At 45.7% G+C, this 26,936-nt stretch overlaps 1 protein-coding gene across 1 annotated transcript in view; it reads right to left on the bottom strand.

Moving 5' to 3' along the window:
- Window positions 1-471: 471 nt before the first annotated feature.
- The window catches only part of pid1 (phosphotyrosine interaction domain containing 1), a 30,558-nt gene continuing 4,093 nt past the window's right edge, over window positions 472-26,936 (bottom strand). Inside the window, exons 2-3 of the mRNA XM_070970884.1 lie at window positions 17,955-18,101; window positions 472-3,125 (exon numbers count right to left, since the gene is read on the bottom strand). Coding sequence (XP_070826985.1) covers window positions 2,625-3,125; window positions 17,955-18,101 — 648 coding nt within the window. The 3' untranslated portion in view covers window positions 472-2,624. The remainder of the gene's footprint in view (window positions 3,126-17,954; window positions 18,102-26,936) is intronic.

A 26,936-nucleotide genomic window follows, 5' to 3' on the forward strand; every position in this document is an offset into this window, starting at 1 on the left:
AAAGTCAAATATTTCAACCCCCACCTTCACTTGGCATTTATGATCCCCATGAAAACAGACAATGAGTGGCTTTTGTGTTAGAATGGGGCTTTAAGTCCAGTCCAAACATTTCTCAGAGCACACACACGACACACCAAAGCAGATTTTGTACCTTGGATACTTTCAGGAAAATCACATTCCAGTATGCAACATGTGTATATGGTGGACGAAGCAACTGCGAGGTTATGCTTTACACGTGTCCTGGCAGTCTGTCACAGCATCATCTGGTTAGCCGTTCTGTTTGTCCTGAAACTGAACATGCTTTGTTTTATCCTCCCACACGCAGCCGCAGCAGGGAACCCAGCGAGTTAAAATGAAACAGAGTCTAAAGCATAAAAACTTCTTTTAGCCGGGGTCTGGTGACAGCGGAGGGGTGACGGAGACACGAGATGTGGATTCGAGACAAAACAGACCACGCCATCACACGCTTGGTCTTGGTAAATACTTTATATGCAATTGTTTCTTGATCTTTGCAAACACTGTATAGAAAACACTTAAGGTAACATTTGTCAAACATTTAAAGCGCGTCTGAGCTTTCAGACAGACATGACACAGTACTCTACAGCTTTATAAACATTCTCCCCCCTCTGGCCTGTCCATACACACCCCTCACCACACTTCCCACCACATACAATCCCTTCCAAACGCACACACGCGCACACACTCACGCGCTCAGCCACCGCTATCAGACCCTCCTCTTATTATTCACAGTAGGCTTTATAACACTGTTTCTGTATCGTATGATGGTTCTCAACATTTTTTTTATTATTTAAAATAGCTATCAACATTTATGCTGTAATATCTGAAAAGTGATACATTTGTATTTACATAAGCTTATTGAGCAAGATTCAAATACAATGTATGTGGTACATATGTATAATTGTATGTAGGTATGCAATATTTGAGTGTGTGTGTGTTGACCAGAGCCACCTGATTCTGTTTGCATCACTGACCAATGTCCACTGACAGTGTTCAGTCTGTTCAGTACAGTCCAGTTAGAAAAGAAGACAGTGGCCTGGAGCTCTGATGAGCTTTCACCTCACGACGGCGCCACGGTCGTTCGGACAGGCGACGCAGGGCGGCAGAGCAGAGTGAAGCTGGTTGCCAACTGTCTTACAGCTGTCTGTGATAGCATGAGGAGATTACGGGAGACTGAGGTGACTGGAGATGGCACGAGGTGCACACAGCATGTTAGACCCGTCATACATTCAAGCGGAGGCCAGGAGGTGTCAGTCGTTATCTTGGACGGCTGTGTTTTAGGGTCCTACAACCTCAGTGACTGGCACATTCGGACTCTCACACTCATGGCCTCATTCCAGTACGAGATGAAAGTAAGAAAACGTGGCAAATGGTCACAGTACCATGTCTGATTTTAAAACACCTCATTAAGAGCGGGCCAATGAGAAGTCTTTGCTTCCAGCTGATCGTACAACGCCGCTCCTTAATCTCCCTCCTCTTTTCTCTTTCACACACAGAGATGCAAGCACTCACGTGTACATTCATATACACAAAGTACAGGAGTAAGCAATTACACCTACACACACGGAAAAACAAACAAAGGTCGACACGCCCACTCCTGGCCACACATACACACTGGGACCTGGGTAAGAGACCAAACTAATGTGAGAGGAAAGTGAGGCACATAATCTGACAGGCAAAATGTAGCCTGAATTTTGGTATACTCAAAACAGAAGTCAGATGTGGGCAATTAAGGTGCCACAGACAGGTCCAGGCTTTCAGCCCAGTGAGAACTTCTAAAACGTAACATCTACGTAGCACCTATATTCTCCCAGGCGCGTTACACATACTCCGAATCTTGAAGTACCTATTAAACGGAGAAGCTCAGGCTCCGTCGTCCACATGAGCAACAGCCATACCGGCGAATAATTTTGGGGCTGGACTAAGGTACCATTGTGATGATATGAATAGTGCTTAAAGGCTTAGCTTTTCTTTCACATCCTCATTTGCTATTACCAAGGTCGAAGGCATAGAAACAGAGATCCACATAATTAAACATTTAAAGAATTTATGTGCTCCAACAGTCTCATAAACTCTGGGTTGGGACCAGAAATAGGTCACAGGCCTATTCTGCTGGATCCCTACATGGCAAGAGTAGCAATAGGTTGTCATGAGCTGGGGTCAAAAGAGCGGGGACTTAAGTTTGTTGTTTCCAAGATGAAAAAGCTTAAGAACCACAAACAGTGTCTCTACTGGGTGCAGGAGTGACAGCGGTTGAAAATGGAAATGGAAATGCTGAGTCAATCTCTTGAGGGCGTTTACAGAGGTGCCTGAAAGGCCCCTGTGGGTCTTTGAGGGCCATTTATTCAAAGTGGCAGCACTTTGCTATCCCTGTATGTAAATGTAGATCTTCTGTAACTCCTTTTTTATCTACCTTCCCGAGACGGTATTTAAAAGCTACTTCATTATCCTGGGTGTGTCGGTTCACAGGGTCAGTTAATTTTGTTCCAAATTGATAAGAGAAAGTGATAGAAGGGGAGAATGAGAGAGAGCAGGTAATCTGTTCATCCTTCCAGTCACCCCTCGCTTTGTTCGGATGGGGATCAGGAATTTAGGTGAGTTTGAGTTCAACCGTCGTCTGGGGTCGAGTCTTCAGGGGTGGACGAGTCCTCAGCAAAGTCGTCTGATGAGCCACTCTTGTGGATGCGGCCGTCGCTGCGCATGCTGTGGAAAGTCTTGCGGAAAGCCTCCATCATCGAATGCGCCAGCTTCTTGGCCTCCAGCTTGCTCTCGCACTCCACGGCGTGGCAGTCCATCTGGAAGGACAGGTCGTCGTTGATCTCCCGGTAGATCCAGGCAAATACATTGGGTCTGACGCTGTGGTCGGCTGTGCAGTAGGCAATCCGCGCCACCTGGTAGGTGTCCATGGTCACTGAGGCCTCGCCGTGCTCGTCCAGGTGGTGGAGACGCACCTGGAAGGGCCGAATCTCCAGCAGTGAGTTGCCTGTGGGGATGAGGCCCTGTTGCTGGGCGAGGGCACGACGCTCCACAAGACCCACCACCGCCGACTCTGTGCAGCCCGACAGGAACTGGGTCCCAGAGATAGTCACCTTACCCAGGTAGGCCACCTGTAGGAAAGGAGAGACACAGAGATATTATTAGACTTGTCTTTCTGATGCAGCGTATAACAGAAGTAAATCTGCAGGTGGCTACAAACACCGCAATGCTTTCAACTGCAGGTTTCAGCAGATGTCCAGAACCACAGCTGCTAACAGAAAAATAACTGGGATTTGATCCAAAACACCTTAAAATGTGGAAAGGCCATATATTTGCATATAAATACATTGAGTGGCTGGAAAAATAGAAGGCCACTCCTCAGATAAAGTTGAACTTTAAGGTGTCACAGACAGGTTTTAGCCGAATGACTACTTCTCAAATGCATGTAGCGCCTACATTACCCAGCTCAGTATGATAAGAAAAGCAATAAAAGCAAGCAGGTGAAAGCAAGAAATGCAACCATAAGACACATGGACAGTAAAATACTGTTAAAAAGTAGATAAAAATCTAAAACGGCAAAAGTGCAGAGATAAAACCAGATGAAACATTAAATATTCACCCAGGCTTTCTCATAAAAGAACACTTTCAAAGATGTTAGAGACGTGTCCACAGCTTGTCTAATCTCAATGAGCAGAGTGTTCCTATGTCCGGGGACTTTAGTGTCACCAGCCAAGACTCAGGGATAACCAGCAGAGCCCAGTTAATCTAAGGGGACTCAGAGGCATGTGAGGAGTCAGCAAATCAGTGAGACAGTTTGGCGCAAGGCCACTTAATGCCTGCATTAAAAGAGTCTGCAGTCAAAGTTTAAAGATCAAAACAGAAACTAAAAGGAGCCAGTGTAATTTGTTCAGGATGGGAGTAAAGTGTATTTATCTCGTGGCACCAATTATAATTCAAGCAAAAATAAAACTGACATTTCAGGCAGTCTGCTTCATAATTTTTGGACATTTTTTGTTTGTAAAAAATGCTCAGATTTATCATCAGTACATCTTCAGTAATTTGGGGATATCCAGCAATTAATTTCATTCCTAGGTCATTATCATTTTCAGGTTGCAGTGGAACAAATAGCTGTCACAGCAACATAAAGAAGACATCATGGTTTGTATCGACTGACTGAGCGGACACATGTAAACTGAAAACAATAATGTGCCAAGACTGGACCCTTGAGGAACACCACAATGAGCAGTGTAAAAGAATATTCAGGTGAAAGATTGGTGGTGACCTGCCACCAAGTTTTAGTAGAGGAGCATCCTTCCAACCATCTGCATGTTCAGCTTTTAAATCAAGATCCTAAAGATGCTGAGTCACTGCTATGGTATGTGGCAGCTGTTATCAGGGTCAAGGATGCTCCAAATCTGCCAAACAGGTCTTAAACTATGAAAAACAAGAGTGAACACATTTCCATTTCCAATCTTCTCAGGCAGTTTTCAATATTAAAAATATTACTGTGCTGGGACCTCATCAATGTGCAGCAAATGGAGAAATAAAGTTTTAATTCCACGTTCAGTGTCCATCCTTAGGTTAATTAACCTCAAAAACTGGGTCGTTTAAGTCTCTCCGTAGCGGTGATGAGAGGCTTTTCTAATTTTCTGTGGTAACTGTGCTGACACGCTGAAGGCTGTGCGTGTGCCACTTCCCAAAGAGCAAAATAACACTATGTTGAGCTGTGGCTGCAACGAGGACCATAGAATACCATAGTAATGACACTGCATACCAGGAGAGCGATAGACTGAGGAAATGGAGAGGGATAAGAGGGGAGAGACAGAGTTAAGAAGTGAACAAAGCTGAAGTTTTCTATGGGGAACGCAGCCAATTCGAGAGCGGTCCAGGAATAATGGCTGACTTGTGCGCTTTCTCTACACGGCGTTCTTCATAGCTTTATAAAAATACACAGAGGAGGAGCCTGCTATGAGTCAAACTCTCAAGGAGTTTTCACTCCTGTCTGTGTTTATACTGGGGCAGGGGAATACTACTCTCTCTCAAGAGTTCATTACAGCTGGCTTACATGCAGCACACATTTGACACATGGCTGCACATGAGTGCAATGATAAATGTGAATACTAAAGGAAAGCTGTGTATCATATAACACTCATATATAAAAGATGTGGCCTGCATTCATGGCTCAATCTGCCCAATGTCAAGCCAGTCTCTGGAACATCATTCCCTTAAGAAATGTAAGTAAACTATTAGTTAAGTCTTTTCACTTCTTATGTTTTTCTACCTGGCAACACCAGAGGTCTGTCCAGCTGATCAACAGATACCCATGCCAGACTGACACACTGTAGTGCAACAGGGAAGGACACAAAGCAGGGGCTGGGGTCCTGTTTCATTCATCACTTGATCTGACTGATCCTCTGCTTTCACAAGTCTTGTTTATTCTGCAGCCGTCAAGTCTACTTGCCCTCATTTTCTGCTATGATTTTGACTGAATGGGATCTTTCAGAGTAAGCATGTAGAACAGTCAGCCAGTCACTCAGTCCTCGAGTCCACCAACCCCTCGGTTAGACAGCCAGTAGCATTTACCACAAAGCTACAAAAGTGCAAAAAGTGATGCTGGCACAAATATCTAGGAGTAAAATGTAGTTTTACAAGCTGTGGAGCCCACAAAAATTTTGCTCAATTACAAAGACGTAGATGAAATAATCAGATCAAAAAGTAGGAAATGAAAGTGATGGAGAAATTTAGCTCCAGCAGAAGGGTACAGAAAGAGGAAGCTAGTGAGAAACATAAAACAACAGAAACGTCTCCTTGGAAAATGTATTACAATCAAGCATTTCATTCTTCCTCACTGGGAGTGAACAGTTCAATATTTTAGAAAACACGCCAATTCAAAGTCATGTCTGTGCATTAAGTATGCAGCTGGAGGTAAGAGGTGGTTAGCCTAGCTTAGCATAAAGCCTGGAAGATGGAGGGAATAGCAAGCCTGGCTGTCCAAAGATTAAAACACTTATTAATCCATTACATCTTGTTTGTTAAATCCTTACACAAATGGAAATTTAAAAAATGACTACTTGTGGCTTCAGGGGTAGCTACATGCTATAACCATGCTACCACTATGGTGGATTAGGCCCTAAAATACCCTGATTGCGGTGCGACAAGACACTGATTCCCAGTTTCCTACAGGCAACGGTAAGAGGTCCAGGCAGTGAAAGCAGCTGCCTCCTCATGCCTGGTTTTCATTAGCGGTGACCGCGGGGTGGGACATGCAGCCTTTGCACCCGATCCATCATTCAGCTGAGTGCCACAGGTCTGCAGGAGCAGCCTGGAGGCAGGGCGGTTTGCTAGTCAACCACACTGACACCCTCTCACAGCCAAAAGGCGGTCAGTCACTCAGCCAGCCAACAAATCCAAAGACTGTGCCAAGATACATCAACCATCCACAATGTGCTGTTTGTATGTCAAACAGCAATAAAGACTCTTTGTGGACTTCTTCGCTCTGTCCCTCCTGTTTTGATATCAAGTTACTTGTTTAAACTGCGATTGTTTCTACTGATTGCTTGCTTCCTTGTTGAATGAAGGTTGACTGCTTTGCCAGGTTTACTTCTCTGACAGCAACTGGGGGTTGGCCAAAAGCATAAGAAAGGCAGCTCATGTTTTCTCTTGATCGGCTTATGTCTGCTCTACTGTCTCTGATGTTAGAAAGCTAGGAAGTGATCTGGTTAGTGTGCTGATTAAATAATGTTCACAACTTGGGATAAAGAGCCAGCAAAGGGGTGGTGGTGAAGAGTTGCAGCTGCTGGATATTCAGACTGAATAACAGGAATGAACCATTCAGTCTGATGTTGCCTTCTTTTGCCCAAGGAAAAGATGTGATTTTTCCCAGACCAATCATGAGTGACTGGCGTATCCGCTACAGTTACAATAATCACAGAGAGGTAAAAAGCTTCCTCTGATCACCAGTAGGATGTGTTAAGGAAGGAGAAAATGGGGCAGAAGCTGGAACAGAAGAGAGGTCAAGAAAGGAGGAAAAGAGGGAAAGATGGTGGGAAGGGGCAAAAAAAAAAAGGGGGCAAGAATCATTGCAATCAGAGGTAACCTAGAAAAAAAAGTTGGCAAATTTGGACATTTTGAATGGTCTTGGCTGAGTGTTCACTTTGCAGACAAGCATGACAGCAAAATAATTAGCTTAAAACGTGCAGGTGTGTGTGTGTTTGTGGTGGTGTGTGTGAGGTGAGGAGGTCACCAGACTGAGCAGACAGTAGAGTTAGCTGCAGCCGAAGAGGAAACTGCTACATTGCTGGAGTAGAAAGATGAATTCTGGACTTTTTTTTTTTTTTGGGGGGGGGGTTGCAGTACTTGAATTACTGACTTCAACCACAATCAACTTTTAGATCATTTGGTTAGAGCAGACAGGTAGAGTTTTGCTTATTACCATCACCATCATCAAATTTATGATTGTCATGTTTAAATTCTGATACTGATGTGATACCAGCTGGGGCTCGTGGCTGTTGTGTCATTAATGTGGCGTTTTTGCTGCAAAACATTTTGAAGGCAAAGCTTAAATCAAATCTGTGAGACGCTATTTGGCCATGAGGCAGAATCATCATCACCGGAGGCACAAAAACAGACACACAACGAGACACTTAATGTTGAGGCAGCAGTGATGAGAGACAGAGCTGGAAAAAACTGACAGGTACAGTTGAAATACACACATTTCTAACCACTAATATGTTGCCTACAAGTTAGATAACAGATGATAAGATCTGCACGCTGTACACCTCTCCTGGTTGTTCTGTTGAGACGCTGCCTCCTTCTCGGGAACACACACAGACAGTAGACCAGCGGGGCCGTCACAGGATGACTGACGCTGCAATGAAGTTGTCCCCAGTACTACTGACATCGCACAGCCAGTCAGACCACACACAAGTACAGTAAACCTTGTAAACACACACAAGTGTTCTTGCGGCCGTTTATTGCAAAGGCGGTGCGTCCTGCTGAACTGGCTTCCACTAACATCATCGGAAATGACTATATTTTCATGCAGTTTAACCTCAGGGACCTCTGTGGACTCAGTAAATATCAGTGATGGACTGGCTGGTGCTACGCATCGTAGGTTAGCTTTGCAGTAATTAACCAAAGCTGTTTGTTGCAATATCAAAGTCGATGGAGCTGGATGCATGTCAGGAACATTTTAATGCACTCGAAAGAACAAGCAGCGCTGTCTCCTAAACTGCTGTGAGTGTCACTGTCAGGTCTGCCCCTCCAGACATGATGCATTTGATTGTCCCCAAATAATTCACCAAAGACACAATCCAGTTTCTGTTTATTAGACTCAATCACTTTGAAATTGATTCCTGGTTTGTAGTCTGTACAACAATGCAGAGAGATTTTTATTTTGTTTGTTTTTTTTACCTTGATTACATGAAATACTTGCCAACTTTGTTTAAAAGCAGCTATTTTGAGTTTGCAGGGAATCCACATGGAAACAGTAAAGCCTCTCTGTTACCTCCAAAGAACAAACTCCTCTCAGGCTGAGCCACAAACCAGAACAAATAAAAAAGGCACATAATCTGGCAGACAACGACAGGACTACTGGCCAGGAGAAATAACACATAGTAAGGAATTGTTTTAAAGTGGAGAAGTTTTTCTGATACTTCCTTCCTTTCTTTAAACCCTTTGATAGAATAACACTGGAAAAAAACATGATTACAGCCTCAGCTGTGCAGTACCTGAATCCTGTTTTGGTCTGTGGGCAAATGTTATGGAAAATTATACTTTTCAGGCAGAAAGAAGCCAGGGCGGGACGCAGATAATCATATTAAAATCAAAAGCACAAATTTATATCTCACGTCTGCCACCAGCCGAATTAAGCATGAAGCCTCAAAGCAGCAGCGCTGAAATGCTAACAGAAGCACGAGCGGCTCTGTGCACAATCTGTGCATCTGGAGGCTGCAGAGGTGGACCTCAGACAAGTTAGTGGGTGACAGCTACAGTGTGTGTGTGTGTGTGTGTGTGTCAAAGTGCGTGAGCGCGTCGGGACAGTTTCCAAAGCTACAAATCATGGGTTGTGATCGGAACAATGAAGAGACACACTAACTCAAATGATCGTAAATCCTGCAGCAGGAGAGGAGACGGGATTCAGGTTGGACTCACTGACAGTGCAGGAACGAGCTGCTGCGAGCATCTCCAAGCCAAACTGCAGACGCCTGCATGAGTAAGTGTTTGTGCAGTACGTGAAGAAAACCGCTCCAGCTCCAGCTCTCTACGCATCAAGCTCTGGGTAAAATTGATACATCAATCCGTCCATCCATCCCAGACCAGAGCACATCTGCTGTCCTCTGCTCTGGCAGTCTGCTCGCCAGTCGTCTCAGCGCTGGCAAGTCAGGCGGCTTAAATCATTCCAGAGTCCTCCCCTTTGTTTCAACTTTCCATGTGTTTCTCCTCCACTCCGAAATTCTGTTGTCTCTTCTTCCCTCCGCTCTCTCCCCCTCTCTTTCTTTCTCCCATCATGTATTTTTCTCCCCCCTTCACCTCTCCTCTATCCTCACATCCCCTCTTCTGTTCTGCACTCCTTCTGCAGCGAGCAGTTCTATACGGTCAAACTGAAAATATTGATGCCATATGAAGCGATACCAAGACAGAAATAAAGGTCAGCCACGGGAACCAAGGCCTGGGGGGCTGCAAAGAAGGAATGCTACAAAGAGAAATGGAGCAAACATTGACTGACAACAGACAGACGGGCTGAGGCAAGAAAGCTGAAATGTAAACTATCCACTGGATGGCTGCAGCAGAGCTAAACTGCGGAATGTGTACAGTATGGATACCTGAGAGAGACAAAAACAAGCAAATGGTGTGTAAGTGTGACACAGAAAAAGGGGGGAGGATGGTTAAACATTTGCATGTGTGGTGAGACATGTGGCCGCCATTACGGACTCTTATGGAGCATACTGTCCTATACTGTTCTCTCCCTCTCCTACACTGGGAGACTCCTGATGGACCTGCAAGGCAAAGGTCACCTGACCAACAGAGACGGCGGGCTGCTTTGCTTTGCTGTCTACTTATGTGGCGATAAGTTAAAAGAAAAGTTCACATTTTAGGAAATATGCTTCTTCGATTTGTTGCCAAGAGCTAGATGAGAAGATCGATACCATTTGGATGTCTGTCGGCCAAGTATGAAGCTACCGCCAGCAGCTGGCTAACTTAGGTTCACACAAAGAGCGGAAACGAGGAAAACGGCTAGTGTGGCTCGATCCAAGGGTAACAAAACCAGGGGTTCAGTTGTTTACAACACTGCAAAAGACTCCGTAAGGTATAATGCAGCACATGAATGCCAACACAGTCACTCTGCTGCTGCTGTTTTTAAGTACATGCCAGTAACAATGCCTTCTGTGTTTAATGATGAAAGGGACGAACAGATTTTAACATTTAACATTTTGTGACGAATCACTGGACGCAAACCAAGCAATGCCAGAAGAACCACAATTATGGAACGACAAAGGGGAAACAGACAGGCATGCAAGGAGGGTCAGACAGAGAGAGGGACTTGTTGTTAACAGATGGAGAGAGAGGCTGGGAGAAAGTAAATGAATGCAAAGAAAGACGGAAGAAAGTGAGGGATGCACAGAGGGAGACAGGAAAAACATCCGCAGCCCAGCGAGCGAGCCGGTGGGAAGAGAAGACAGGAACGTCCTTCTGCACACGCACACAGCACGCGCTGTCTGTGCGTGAGTCTGTATTAGTGTGTAAGCACACAGGCATGCATGTGTGCATGAGAGGTGTAGAGCGAGGGCAGCTGCTGCCGCTGGAGCCACAGCTGCTTCGGCTATCAGCAGAAAGGGATGGAGGGGATAAGACGGGAAGAGGAGGAGGTATGGGAAAGGGAGGAGGAGGAGGAAGAGACACGTCAGAGTCAGCGCAGAGATACCTGTCCCCACAGAGAGGCTGGGACGACAGGAAGAGGAGCTGTGAGCAGGACAAGGACGCACTTGTTGAGGACAGCAGTTTGGTCCACATGGGTCGGGTCTGGGAACAGAGCTGATATGAAGGTACAGTCAGCGTCATGTCAGCGGTGCATCCTTACCCAGACGCTGGTCCATGGACAAGGTGCAGACAAAACACACCATCTCAGTCTGTGCCTGGTTTCCATTTTGCCCCCCATGGTCACATGTTATTCAAAGCAGAAAAAGGTTGGGTCTTTTTTGGCTGAATATTTGGAAACTTAGCAGATTTGTACCTGGCAGTGAGCTGATGCTGTTTGCCAAAGGTAAGAAAACTGACAACAGATCTGCAACAACAACAAATGCATAAAAAGGACAAGTCACCATTTTATGGGGGTCTACCACCACGTTTCCACGAGGGATGAGCGAGGGATGAGCGAGGGATGAGCATTTCAAGCAAAAATACAACTCCACTACTACCAGGTGCTGGTCTAAACAAGTGAAAAATATCAAAGACAAGACTACAGCTGCACAAACTATTTGATCTTTTATATTCTGATTTGAAAATTCAATAACCATGACCCATCCCTACTTTCCTTTTCCACTGAAGCTGGTCCCCTTCATTTCAGACAGGGTTAGCACAAACTACATTTTTCAGTGAATTCAGCAGTTTTATGGATTTATGTGTTGTCTGTGTAAGAAAATGAAAATCCAGTATAAAACTGATGCTTCATGCTCTATAGCTTATAAACAACTGGCCCCAGTCAGAGAGAGGTTATCCTGGTGTCCTCCTTCAGTCGGCCCCTGCGCCTGGATCCCCCAACATGGCTGGAAATCCACGGCTTGAGAACGCAGCATTCCTGAGGAGGTTGTTAACATTCCTGTAAACTTAATGAATCAGCACAGTGCAGCTGGCCCCGCTTGCCACGGCATGCAAAGATGGATGAGGTTTTTTTAGAAGGTGCTGTGTGTATTTGCTTGCTTGTGTGTGTGAGTGTATGTGAGTGAGTGTTTGTAATGTCAGTCAAGACAGGAGCACCTCAGTGTATATGAAAGACGCTTTCAAATTCCCAAGTCCATCCATACAGCCGACTATAGGGCAGGACTCTCCATACTCTACTGATGGTCATAAAACTCATCTAAGCTGGGCTGCACACTGATGCCAGTTACTTTTTTCTATTCTTGGCCACAAAATATGGTCTCACCAACACAAATCTGCAATGCAAATGAAAAAATTGTATTAACGGCCCTTTTTTCCTTACCAACACATGCTTTACAGTCAAGGCACATACAGGCACTGTAGCTTCTGAACATGAGTGCCACAGCGGGTCCATCAGGATCAGACTGCAGAGCACTTTGTGGCTCATCAAGTCCACATTTCTGCACACAGACCGTTTTGTGCGACACCATAAAGATGTTATAGTAGGCAGAGCGCACAGTCACAGCAGAGACATCATATGTTTATGAGGCCATCGTGGTTTGAGTCACACCAGAGTAAACAGAGAATATTTCAGTGGCACTGAGGCAGATTTTGACTCGCATACGCATGAAAAATGGTTGCAGGCTGGAGCCGTGTCAGACTTTGTTTGAAGTAAACTTCAGTTTTTCAGTGAGATAAAGAGCAGCCAGGTTGATTTGATTAAAGTCAAGTTCCTAACCGGCATTGATCGTGATGACGACAACAGACTGCGGAAGTCATTCGTTTTATGAATATAAAAACCAAACAGGTAGAGGCTCTGTTTTCCCTCAGCTAGAACCTTAAAGTAAGGTTTCAAATGTGTCTCAGCTGATTGTAACACAGCCCTTTGGCACCAGGACCAACACTGAGGTTCATCTAAAGAACCAAAATGTGACATGATATTCTCATATCATCATAGTCTCATATCATTCATCGTCTGCACCCGCTGGGTGATAGACAGGAAAGACAAGATGTATGAATATACTGCTCCTATTGTTGACTCCCACCATACAGATAACAAGTGCAACACTGAAAGTGAAACAGAGACAAGACATGAAGACCAAAGTTGAGACAGCACTCACTATCCAGACATTACTGTCTGTTATGTGGGAGCAGCCTGAGTAAATCAGTGGATCTGAGGAAAGCCCTGAACTGCTGCCCAGTCTAGAGAAACAGTGCCAGCGGAGACAACACGCGAGTTAACCCAAACCAGAAACCTGGTGCCTTTCAACACCTCTCACCTCCAGTTTCCATACAAACAAACAAGTATCAATACTTTAAATTATGCTTACAGTGCATAAAAATAGTCAACATGAACAGAGCATGTTTCAAGTTCTGCAGTGATTTCTCCAAATACGATGACAGCACCCAACCACACTGAGCAGTACCATGCAGGTAGTTTATTAACTAATCTTGCACTCCATTTGTCCAGCTAATGCAGCCTTAAGCTGCTGGTCTCAAGCAGTGTTGAGGAACGGGCTGCAGAGGTGTTGAAAGCGCTTCTTTCTGACCCCGTAAACCCTTGATTTTTTTCATTTTCAAACTTGTGGTCTTCAAACGCATCACTTCAGGCCATTTCTCAGACTGCACAGCTCCCTCTGGACCCACGAAAGGCTTAATTCAACTGTTTCAAATAATGCTCGAGACCTGGAAGAAGACTTTGATGAGTAAAATCCCCGTTACGCAGGGAAGACAGTGATGCTTGTACATTATCACAGACGACTAAGCAAGCCAATGCCCATATCTAGAATGTAAACCATTCTGACCTTCCTAATCTATAAACACACACACACACACAGGCCAAAACACTGATACAAAGGCTCCATTAGACAAAAACACAGACACGCACACATTGAGCAGGGAACTGGGAGCACCGGTCATCTCACCCCAGAGGTTGTTCTTCATCTAAATGCCATCACTGTGCGTTCTGTTCTCTGTTCACTGGAGGAGAAGTGATGGTACGTTCAGCACACTGACTGACATCAGAATACCAAGTGCTGAGAGACAAAAAGCCCCTCTGCCTGACTGATTAGATAAAGACCCGGTAGGACCAGCATGCCCTGGACTGCTCCTGTGAATGACATCAGTGTGGGAGAATCACACACTGTCACTGGTTTGGTTTCACTATGTAGTGTGAAGACTGAAATTATGCCTGGCAGAGGCAGCAGACCCAGTGCTCTTAATCAGCATGCACGATACCCAGACCCTGAAACGGGCTTCGGACAGAGCCGGGCTGGCTGTTTCCCCCTGCTTCAGGTCTTTGTGTTAACCTAAGCTAACCGGCTGCTGGCTGTAGCCTTATATTTCTCAGACAGGATGTGAGAGTGGCTTCAATCTTCTCATCTAGTTTTCGGCAAGACAGTGGTTACGCAAAATTGCATCAGAGCAAAAACACTGGACAAAGAAAAGCAACAAAGATTAATTAGAGCTTAATTAACAATGAAAAATATTGGTAATTGAGTCATTGTGGCAGCTCTACTCTTAAAAACGTAAACACCAATATTCAATTCAATTCAATTTTATTTATTTGTATAGCGCCAAATCACAACAGAAGTTGTCTCAGGACACTTTCCATATAGAGCTGGTACAGACCAAGCTCTTTTATCTACAAAGAAACCAACAATTCCCCCATGAGCAAGCACTTGGCGACAGTGGCGAGGAAAAACTTCCTTTTAACAGGCAGAAACCTCGAGCAGAACCAGACTCTGGGTGGGCGGCCATCTGCCTCGACCGGTTGGGTGAGAGAGGAAGAGCAAGAGAGGGAGAGTGAGACAGACAGACAGACAGAAATGCAGTCAGAGAGAGAGAGAGACAGAGAGACAGACAGACATGCAATCACAGTAACAGTGACAGTGGATGTAATAATAGCAGTAGCAAGTATGATCTCTTATTAACATTTTGGCCGTGCAGCTTTGTGGGAATGATGTTTTTAGCGTCCACGCACAATCCATGGCAGCACTACAGTCTACACACTGTCTCACCGCTGGGCTGCTACAAGTGTAAGGCGGTTGTGAATCAGACACTTGTGTGCTCATTAACTCTACACAAGGTGCATAGCCAAAGGGCTGCATGAAAAAGCACGCATGTTTAAAAGATCATTCGGCTGGGCAGGGCCATAAAAATATGACTCAGAATCAACTGCGTATTCCTTCGTCAAAGAGAGGTCGACTTCATACCCCTGGAAAGCAGAGAGCAGATCACAAGGAAGGAGCTGAGCTGTGTGTTTTGAGCAGACTCCAGAGTAATTTCACCATTGTCAAGGAGTATAACCGTGCAGCTGACATGGCTGTGAAGTGCACTGAAAACATTTTCTCAATGGATGTGAAGTGGACTGCTTTGACAGCAGCAGGCCGGCGGGGCAATGAGTGGTGGCCTTTCATCCCTGCTAGCTGTTAGCTTTGGCACGGGGGCAGCAGCCCTCAGCCAGCCTTCCTGCATGCCTGTAAGCTGGGAGCACAACTGGGGGCTGGGAAAGAAAGGAGTGAAGGAGGAAGGGGTGAGAAATGAAAGACAGCGAATACAGGACATTCCATGAGGATCATAAATGGTGTTGTATTGTAGTGTGTGAAAGCCAAGCAGTGAAGCCGGCAAGGCGGGCAGAAAGAGGAGTGTTTTCTGGCTTGAAAGGAAAATAATGTCTCTTTGAGGTCTGAAAGCAGAGGTGCTGAAGCAGGTGGGCAGACAGATACGCAGACAGGCAGGTAGTGACTCAGACAGGAAGTTACACAAGCCAACAGATGCAGGCGGCGAGGCAGACAGACTTGCAAATAAGGAGGTCGCAGACAGATGAGGGAAATGAATTTTTTTGTGCGGCTGGTATTCTGCTGAATAGCTGTAGTGGTCTCCATGGCAACGTGGTTTTTGGCATTCTCCGGAGCGCTGGAAAGAGCAGCGAGTGCAGAAGAGGAGCGGGGCAGCGAGCAGATGTTGGGATTCACACTGGATGGAGAGGGATACCGAGTCCAGCTCCGTGCAGCATGCACCTAGGCGAGATATCAATATTTATCTTCCATCGTGGCAGTGAGGGCCCACGGGATGAGACGAGAGGCTGCCTGATTCTGCTCCCACTGAAAAGCTGTGCATAGTTTTGATAAACAGCTGGTCAGATCTGGAAGCTTCTTATTACCATCTGAAAATTAAAACCTTTTCCAAGCTGGGGGGTCGTGTCACAAAAGGCTGCCAGTGCATGACTGGTGATTAAAAACAGTTAGGTGTGACGCACTGAATGCTGGGACGCTGATGAGTCAGCAACCTGTGACACAAGGTTACCTCACGGAGGCCTAGTCCACACGTACACTGGTGTTTTTGAAAGCGGGGTTTTTTCCTTCTTCATTCTCAAAAAAAAAAAAAAACAGGTGGGGATATAATCTGAACCCTGAAGCCATGTTGGCCAATCAGAAGCCTGAAAAAAATATACTCCCAGCAGACTACCTGCAACTGACCAGGGCTCTGCCAAAACAGCGACGTGGGAGCGCTGGATTCATGGTGACCTCTGTGTGTCTCTTATGTGTAAACTCATAAAAAGCCTTGTTAGCAAGGTTAGCACCGGCACTATTTTGGCTACGTCCGCCACTAAATCGCCTCATAGGAGATAACGGCGCACACTCTGTCGTTCACCCTGGAGGGAGTTTTCCAAAATGTGTTTTCAGGTCTGATTTTTCAGAGACCGAAACTGTAGTTTGTGTGTGGACGGGAAGCCAAAACTCACAGAAAAGCTGTGTTAAAAAGATACCTGTGTATATGTGGACTAGGCATGAGTTTAGTATGGATGTCTCAAAGACAGAGCAAAATGAAAAATGCATAGAAGGGCCTTTTTTAACTCTATTTTGGTCGGTCATCTTTCATATTGGCACATATTATGGACAAGTATGATAAAGAGGAAGAGCACTGGCTTTATTTCCAGTCAGGACACTAAAACTAAAGGCTCGCTGGTTTCCGTTGTGCAATCTGGGAAATTCATACGCAAAATACTCTGTGTGTGTGTGTGTGTGTGTGTGTGTGTGTGTGTGTGTGTGTGTGTGTGTGTGTGTGTGTGTGTGTGTGTGCGTGCCAGCCAGATCAAACTTCTCTGCTCTGCCAGTAACGGTCGTCTTACGGACTTTCACTTCATGTTCACATTTGAACTTCGGGAGCTTTTGGGAAGTGCTGATGAGGAATCAGCACTTTTGGCCTCTTAGCTGCCTTGGGAAAGTTTTTCAAGATGCACATGCATATATACAGCGTGCATGTGTGTGTGTGACTGCTTGTGCAGGACAGTGTGTGTTCCTGTTAGCTCTTCTGTACAGCGATCCAACACACACATATCAACAACAAGCATGGGGACTGTGTGCTCCACATGTGTGTTTCTTGGCAACAATTTCGAGGGGGACTCACTTTTCCTCAATATGAAATATTTATTTGAGTTAGGTCGAGTTGGAGAAGCTTCAGTTCCTTTTCTTCAGTTCCTGATACGCTCGTTCACGGCACAGCGCGACTGACCAAAAACAACATTTAACGTACAAAACAAAAATCCTCACACCCAAACAGCCGCTTGGCAGTTGTCTCACATGCGCCCGCAGTCACCTCACTTTATTTGCTACGCCTGCGACGGCGTGGCACGGAGTAGGCGCGTACTCACAGACGCACTCTGTTACTTGGTTGGAAGTGTTGTGTGTAATAACAGAGCGTGGCTGCTATTTTGATCTGCTGCCCTCCTGTTTGTTTTCTGCTTAGAGGACAGAGAAAAGAGAATGGACTGCAGGTCAAACAGCTCATTGGATGAAACTCTACGTCTGACACTGAGCAGAGACAGGGAGAGCAGGAAGACAAACGCACACGTTCCAGAGCACATGCGCACACACACACACACACACACACACACACACACACACACACAGGTGCCTGCATACACACGTTTAACATGAATTATTCGGGGTTGTGATTGCAGCACAAAACCTGAAATGAATGAAATGAGTGTGTCCGCAGAGAAAAGGAAAAACAGTCGGATTATGGTTCTATTAATGCTATTAAAGAATTACTCAGGAACAGTGGTGGCTTTAGGGATTATCAGGTTCATGTGACTCTACCTTGTATCCGGCGTGGGTCCTGCTCTTTGTGAGCGGTGTTGTGGAGCAGAGCTCGATGGCCTCGGGCTCGTGAAAGATCACCGTGGGCAAAGGCTCCTTCCTCAGCGTCAGCACATTCAGCTTGGTTTTCAGCATGGTCTGGAAGTGCTGATGGAGAAAAGAGAGAAACACACACTGTGCTTTAGGCAAACTTGCAATCAGCACCGGGCGACCACATGCCTATGGATTAACATTTGCACTTCCCTTGTTGACACCGCTGGAGACTCGAAAAAGTGCAAGCTCCACAACATCAGCTTTTCAGTGTTCTTTGACTGTTTTCCGAGTCCAGAAACATATGAGATATATTTGTGTAAATGTGATGGTTAAGGAAATTGGTGCTTGGTGCTCTGCAACGCTTTCATGAGCAGTACGTCACTGCAGCATCTCGCCCGCCTGATCCAACATGACGTTTGTGGTATTGTGAAATAGTGGCAGTGAGACCTCTTATGTTTTCAGTGCTAAAGAGCAGCTAGTCTGGGTCTGACAACCACCCACAGAGTCAACTTCAGGACATTTCTCTCCTTTCACACACTGGTCTGTAAGCAGCACCGCCTCCGTCCATCTCCGCAGTGACAAGAGAGGACGTGCCGGTGGACAATGTGGTGAACGGACTCATTGACAAGCAGATACAGGTTAGATGCACTGGATAGCTAACAAGCAGTACAAATTATACTGATGTTAAACAGTCAATCACCAGCATTATTGATGATGGTACAAGCATGCTGTATGTTTGTTGGCCTGCTGATGAGATTTACTCCTTAGGTATCGACGGAAGTCAGCCGGTTCCATTAAAGTATTGAAATTGGGTATCCAGCCCAAAGCATGGCAGTTTGACGTTCAAGGCGCTATTCCAGATTTCCACACACACACACACACACACACACACACACACACACACACACACACACACACACACACACACACACACACACACACACACACACACACACACACACAGAAAACAAAGCTCAGTGTTGAAAACTGGATATGAAGACTGGAAGCGAGATGGTGTGAGAGGTTTATTCTGCTTAAAGTGGAATGTGAGGAGCAGATGAAGGAGCTCTGCCCTCGCCGCCTCCGTCAAAACAAGGAGGAGAGCCGCCTGCTCTCATACTACAGTCCACGGCCAGTGCTTCCTGAGGCCGAGCAGAACCACATGGTGGATCTGGCCCTGTGGAATTTCTGGGCTTCCTCGACACAATCAAGATAAAACTGGGCAGCTTGTGAAACGGCATGTTTGCTTGGCTGCGTGTCTGCAGCCGCCCTCCATTAAATATCATATGACCCTGGCAGCCGGTGAAAATCATTTCTTCTACATGGGCGAGAACCTTTGTGATGAAAATACTGCATCTGCAGGTGTTTTCAATCACATATTTTCAATATCAATGTGGTGCTCGTCTGTTTCTGTATAAGGTTCTGTACGTCTGTGGCTGATGTTTAACTAGTCACTGGTGACTCAGGAGGCTAGAAATGATGCTGTTTTAGGCTACGTTCCCACCAAACGAAATGAAACAAGATCGCGCCGCAAGATTACATACAAAGTCAATGCAAAGACGCGATGTGAAGCGTCATTTTGCCGGGCGACGCGATGGCCGTGATTGCGCGGCGCGATGGATGTGTTGGCGGCGAAAATCGCTCTCATCGCGTCGCCCCATCGCGCCATCGCTCGAGTTGAAACTATTGAACTTTTGCGGCGGATTCGCGTGAAGACGCGCCGCGACAGCCTATCAGCATTGAGATCGTCATCGACGTGCTGACGTACGGACGTGGTCGACGAGAGAATGAAATGGCGGAAGAAATGTTGTTGTTGGGCGGGCTTGTCGCGCGACGCGATGAGGCCACAAGGGGTTTTTGTACCAGCGTCAAAACTGGAGCATCTGGCGCGACGCGATTTCATTTGAGGCGCGATTTGAGGCGTTTGGTGGGAACGTAGCCTTAGAGAACTGCTTTGATTCTGTCTGTCAATCAGTCAGCCTGTTGATTGGTCTGTCAATCCGCCACATTAAAATATCTCAACCACAGTTATCTGGACTGGTGTGAACTTTTGTACAGATGTTCATGCTCCCCAGAGGATGAATCTTGATGGCTTTGGTGATGAAATGTCTCAAAAACCATTGGATGGACTGCCTTGAACTTTGCTACACATGTCCATGTTCACCGAAGGATGAATCACTGGTCGTCAGTATTTTCATCTGTCAAATACTTTGGATGAAACATCTGCAAAACTGTCACCAGCCTCTGCTGCGCTTTGTTTTTAGTGCTATTAACAAGCTAAACTAAGGTGGTGAACATCCATCCATCCATTTTCTATGCCGCTTATCCCTTTCGGGGTCACGGGGGGGCCGGAGCCTATCTCAGCTGTCAACGGGCAGGAGGCGGGGTACTCCCTGGACCGGTCGCCAGCCGATCGCAGGGTACATACACACACTCACACTCACACCTAGGGGCAATTTAGAGTCACCAATAAACCTAATGAGCATGTTTTTGGTCTGTGAGAGGAAGCCGGAGTGCCCGGAGAGAACCCACGCATGCACACTTCACAGAGAAAGGCCCAATCCGGGAATCGAACCTGCAACCTTCTTGCTGTGAGGCACGCGCACTACCTGCTGCGCCACCGTGCAGCCCTAAGGTGGTGAACATGCTAAATATTATACCTGCTGAGAGTCAGCATGTTAGCATTGTCATTGCATGTTAGCATGCAGATGTTAGCAATTAGCTCAAAGCCTCACAGAGCTGCTAGCATGGCTGCAGACTGTTGTTCGGATGTGCATGTGACTCCCTTTATTTCTCATTACTCACTATTTTTTACTCAGATAAAGAAATGGTAATACCACATGCTGTAAGTCTCATGATATGTCTTTGTATGACTGCTGTTCTGTTATGGCTGGATTACTTTTACAAATGCCTCCATTCACTATTTCTCTCTCCGTCTCTCTTTGGCACTTCAAAGCCGTTTTCCATGTTGGACCTGCACAATGTTCCGTTTTTTATGCAACAGATGGTCAACATTTACAGGCGATGAAAACAGTCAATCCTGCCAACACAGGCTCTCATCAATCTTCAGTGTTGGTCTCTTTGGTGAAGCAAAATCCTCAGTCAACTTCTAGACAGAGGTTTGGTGTCCAGTTTCTAAATTCAACACCGCTGCATCTAATATGTTACATAAACGCATCACACATATTCAATTTAACATTTTCATAACTGTATTATGGATTTCCCAGCACTGGTGATTTGTGGTTTGCCTCGTCAGGGCCTGAGACACAATTACATCAATCTGTCACTTGGCTCTTATATCACCACTGCCCATTAACAATAATACTATGAGTTATGCTCATAATGTTTTCAAATTGTATCCTGATCATCTCTGTCCTCACATACAGCTTAAATTCGATTTCGAGGTTCTGTTTGTGAAAAGTTCATAAGATTTGTGAAATTGTGGATGCACAAATGGCATGATACATAGCGTGTGGCTGAACTTAGCGCCCTCCAGCTAACAGGTCTAATACTACGATGACGCCTCTGGAGCAAAAACAGGACCGATGGAGCCGCACGTGAACCTTCATGTTGAGAGAAGAATAAAAAAAAAAAGAAGGGGAGGGGGGCTGTCAGGGAGACAGAAGATAAGTCAAGAAGGAGAGAGCAGATGAAGGAGAAAAGGAGAAAAAGCGTGGAGTTGTGAAAGTAAAGCCACATGTGTGTAAACGCTCGCTGACCTCCGCGTCAGCACTTTACAGCTTCCTGACAGCGGCTCGCATTCCTGCGGTTGGCCCCGGTACGGACAGACGGGGAAGGGAGGGGGGCTGGGGGGGGGGCCCCGCGGTGGACTCCCCGACTCCTCCACCCCCCACCAGGAGCAAAAGGCCTGAGCGAAGGGGCCGCTTGTGGAGTAATGCTGGAATTCTATTCATAATATTTTCACTGCATTTTGCTGTTTTTTATTTCTCAGGTCCCAACAGTCTCCTCATCAAGCGACTGTTGCTGATTCTATTTCTGACTTTAGCTCGGACCCGGGCAGGTTTTCTGTCTCCACCGTCAGGGCAGTGTGGATTTGGTGGGTTTTCAGCTGGTTTCATACAAGGCTCTTGTCTACACTTCAGATCTAAATGCTAAACAATGGCTGCCGTCAGAGGAAAACCTCAAATCTCCAAATAATGGTCCTCTTTCAGGACTCTGAAAAACAACCTTGTTTAAACATTGACACTTGGGCAATTCGTCAGGGCCCTGATCTCCAGAAATATCATGTAAATGTTGGATTTTAGTTAAAACCAATATATTTTAGTGAAGACTCTTGAATATTTATATCTGATTCACCCTCTCGAATGAATTTAGATATCAGACAAAAATGCTCTGCTTTCAGCGTAGCTGTAACTCAAGTATTCAGTGTCATAGCAAGTCCTCGACACCATACCCCTGTGCTCTCTGCGTCCTATCTGCATCCTCGGATGAATTTAATAGCTCCACTGTGGCATGTTTCTGGAAGGTAACCCACATTTACTGTAACTGCCTAGAATTTCCTTGTCAGTGTCGATTTCTTTTATACCCGAGTCATGAAGCGCGTGACTTCTCCAAACCAAGCTCCTCCTGTTTTGATGGATTCAGGAGGAACATTTCAAAAACATCACTGAGGTGAATTTTCCTCAGTGCAGCTGCTAATTATTCCCTTACAGAGGCTGAACAGCTACAGCAGTGATACTCATCCTTTGGCCCACGGGCCAAATCTGGCCTGCCGCAGGGCGCTGGGCGGCCTGCTTGATTCAGAATGGGAATTTTTTGGTTTATTTATACCAATTTGTCCTGGCTGATCATTCTGTATGATGGGATAAATTAGGCTGTTAGTAACGGAGAGAAGGCTGATCTGTGCGCTGATGGCCTTTCAGGCTGTGCAGCAGGATCAGACGGTGAGCTATGCAGGGAAAAACTATAACTGAAGAGTGACCCAGAAGTGTGGATAAATCTGATCCCACAAATGTGTATTTCATACTAAAAGAGCTCAAATGTGCTATTCATTCTGTGCCTGGAACAGTTTACAACAAAGTTAGGACACTGAGTGAAACATAAATAAAACAGAACGTGATAATGTGTGAATCCTTTTTGACATACACTCAATTGAAAACAGCACACAGACAATATATTTAACGTTTGACTTCATCAGCTTCATTGATTTTTGTAAATATGTTTATGCTGAATTTGATGCAGCAGCATGTTTCAAACAAGCTGGGACAGGAGCGACAAAAGACTGGGAAAGATGTGGAATGCTCCAGAAACACCTGTTTGGAACATTCCACAGGTAAACAGGTTAACTGAGGCGAGGTTCACCAAAAACTGTGAGGGCAAATAGCCCAACAGTTCAAGATCAACGTTTCTCAATGCATAATTTGGAGATTTCACCATCATTAATCCATAATATCATGAAAAGCTTCTGAAAATCCGGACAAATCTCCGCTCATAAGGGACAAGTCCGAAAACCAACATGCATGCCAACAACCTTTGATCCCTCAGGCAGCACTGACATGATTGCATAAAGGATATTACTGCATGGAATAATGGAAGTTCAGACTCCACCGTGCAAAGCGAAAGCCGCATATCAACAACATCCAGAAAGGCTGCCGACGTCTCAGGACCTGAGCTCATCTGAGACGGACTGACTCAAAGTGGAGAAGTGTGCTGCGGTCCGACGAGTCCGCGCTTCAGATCGTTTTTGGAAATCATGGGTTCCATGTTTATGAATCATGGCTATAACGCATCACACAAAAGTGGCCCCTGAGCAAAGGGAGCTGAGCATCTCCGCTCTGCAGAGTATTCATACATTACTGTACAGTCACAGCCAAGACACGCTGCATGATGAAGAGGCTCGGCTACACTGAAAAAACATGTTAAGCTCATGTAAAGAGAAAAGGAGTCCATGCATTTCTTACATCCAATGATTATTTTGATTATATGACCATGAGACTTCTTCAACAGCACCTTTCTATCATTCTGATGATGATGAAGCTATCCTAAGTTTTATTACTACCTCTCCTTGTGTATTTAGACTTGCTATAAATCCAATCAGACTATTTGATCATTTGTAAGTCAGTTATGACACTCACTGTCAAAACATTTAAAGTCTACATACTTAGCAGTATGACTGTGAAGCTAAAAGCATCAACACTGACTCACTGCCGCCCGTACCCGTGTGATTAACATGTATTTATAGTGCAAAGAAGTTACAATAAAAAGGAACTTGGCTGAACATTAGCAGAACTCCTGCTCCCTGGGATTTTCACCACAATTCAGCCATTTATATTTTATGGATCTCAAGGCCCATATAATATATATATAAAATCAGGACATAAACTTAATCCCACAATATTTTATACAGACCTACATTTTTTTCTGAGAGAAGAACTAATATTTAAAACACGGTGGACAATCAAGGTCACACAGGCCCCGTGCTGTCCAAGTATGTCTCTGGTTACTACTAGAAGTTTCATCAATATGGCCATTTTTCCAAGAGCCTCTACCATTAAATAATGAATTCTACATTTAAAAATATGTAAATGTCAGAAAATACTTGAACAATCACGTCGACCAGAAATCAAGCAGACAGGCTTTGGAGAGAGCGTCTTGGTGCAGTTTGCCTCCTGCAGTGATGATCTTAACAGGTCACAGATGGTAAGTTTTAAACTTCTGGCCCCCTCAGGGAGCATTCTGACAGGAAAGAGGCTCTCAGGTCAATCTCATGGTTAAGACGCTGCCTAACAGGGTAAAAACAGAGCTCTGCCACCCCTACTGACACGCACAAATATAGGTTATAGGCTTGTGATCATGAGAAAACAGCAGAAAGCAGCTGGAAATAATTTTAAAAAACCAGCAGAAGCAAAACGGATAGATGATGTCTAAAAGGCACGATGATCTGGAAAAAAAATCAAATAAATACACCTAGGATTCACAAATCGCTGCTGGATCATCCTCAAAACATGGTTCGTCATGTAAAATATGGTTAAGAGCTTAACACAGACCTCAGCAGTTTGTCAGCATTAGCCTGCCTCACACACATCTGCATACACCAACCCCTGACACACATGCATCCGTCTCCGAGATGAAAGAGTGTGTAGAGTTCTGTAGCAGATGCTGTCGGTCTGTTGGCGGCTGGGCGGCAGAGAGCGAGACAGGGCGACATCGCTGTCTGTTATCAGGTCATCTGTTCTGCATCTCGTCTTCTCAGCTTCAGAGGAAGAAGAGTCAGCAGCATTCAGAGAAGACTAGGTCAGAACGGCATCGTTAGGGGGGTGTAAATACAACTGGTGACACCTGCAATCAGTGCCGCCCCGACCACCACAGCATGGTTGGTCTGCATGATCAGGACGGCAGCCGTGGCGGTTAGTGTGGAGCAGAGCTTGAAGAGAGGCCAGAATCTCTTGATCTGTCTCGAAGTTGAGATGGGACAAACTGTCTCTGGAGGGAAACGTTCGGCTTACTTTTAGTACTATTCATCAACGTGAACTATGCGTACAGAAAACATCTGCAAAGCCAATGAAGGATGCTTTCCAGCAGTCAGCGCCTTTTACTGGCGCATCGCCACGTTTCTCGACCACCTGTTGATCAGCGGATTAACCGGAAAACACTGGCAGACACATGCATCCGGTCACCCATCTGCTCGTGTGTCCCTGCACTGGACAGCAACCAAACGGGCCCACGGTCATAAGAACGTTGTCCAATTGCGCTGCAAGTGGCCTAAAACTCCACAGCGAGCTTTTAAAGCGGGAGCTGAACATTTTGCTTCCAAAACAACAGACATCAAACCGACGTCACCACATCCCACAGAGAGATGGTTTGTGAACGGCTAAGTAGAATCATTCTGCTCTTCTGTCGGGACATTTGCCAGCGAGTAAACAGCACGCCGGCTCCAGTTACACATCAAATGAGCTGCTGGTGAGTTTGCTCCTCAAAACATGGCCAGCTCAACCAGCAAACCTTCTCTTTCCAAACAATGTCTTCACTTTGAAGATTGACAAACCTTACATCAGTCTGGGATGGAGAGCAGCCCTTGAACACATCCTTCCCTCTGTCAGCTCGCTGAAGGAATACGCTGGTGTCTGCAGGTGGAGGAGGAGGAGGAGGAGGAGGAGGAGGAGGAGGAGGTGCACCCAGCATGCCATGGCAGTCACTTCCTCCAGCCCAAGTAGGATGCACCCCTCCAGTTCCTTGCATGGTAAGGATCAGGCAGATTTCCAAAGCTGTTCCTCTATGTGTTTACAGCCTCCCCCTCTGATCCTGGGACAGTTTACGAGAGGAAATATGTCTGAATGGGCTCAACCCAGAGTGGACTGTGGGAGGTCCTTAGGCAGAGGAAACCCTGTTTTTCTCAACCATGATTGGAGCACCGGGGCATGTAGGAGTGAGAAGGCCAGTGATCAGATGTTCTGATTGGTGGGTTAGTTCTGCAGGAGGAAGTGGGAATTAAAGTACCCAAACCTCAGAGACTGGGGGTGGCAATCTCTGGCTGACAGTAAAAACATCAACAACTCTTTGACGTAAACAATGAACCCACAGCGACATCTGAAACAGTCTAAACAGAGCCGGGGTGAAGGGAGAAGACCTGCTCATGACAAAAAGCACACGACCCACCGAGAGGAACTTAAATGTGTTCCATTATCCACCTACTGCCAGGTACAAGACAGTGAGGAGGATGTCCAAAGTCTGCACTCATCATTAGGTAAAGGAGCCTACTTTCATTTCCTACAATTTCACTGAGGGTTTAATGATCTGTCAGGCCTTCATCCGTCACAGGCCACCTCAGACAGCACTAACCGGCTTTTGGCAAGTCCTGCGGCCAATTCAGAACCTTAAATTGCATGTGGGTCCATTCATGCTGCACCTCAGACAATGTGAGCAGATTATTCTTCGAAAGTATTCACAAATTGTCCAAGTCTAACAGACACATTTGTTCAAATATGTGCA

Source organism: Chaetodon trifascialis, chromosome 9, assembly GCF_039877785.1.
Source record: "Chaetodon trifascialis isolate fChaTrf1 chromosome 9, fChaTrf1.hap1, whole genome shotgun sequence".
NCBI classification, from domain to species: Eukaryota; Metazoa; Chordata; class Actinopteri; order Chaetodontiformes; family Chaetodontidae; genus Chaetodon; species Chaetodon trifascialis.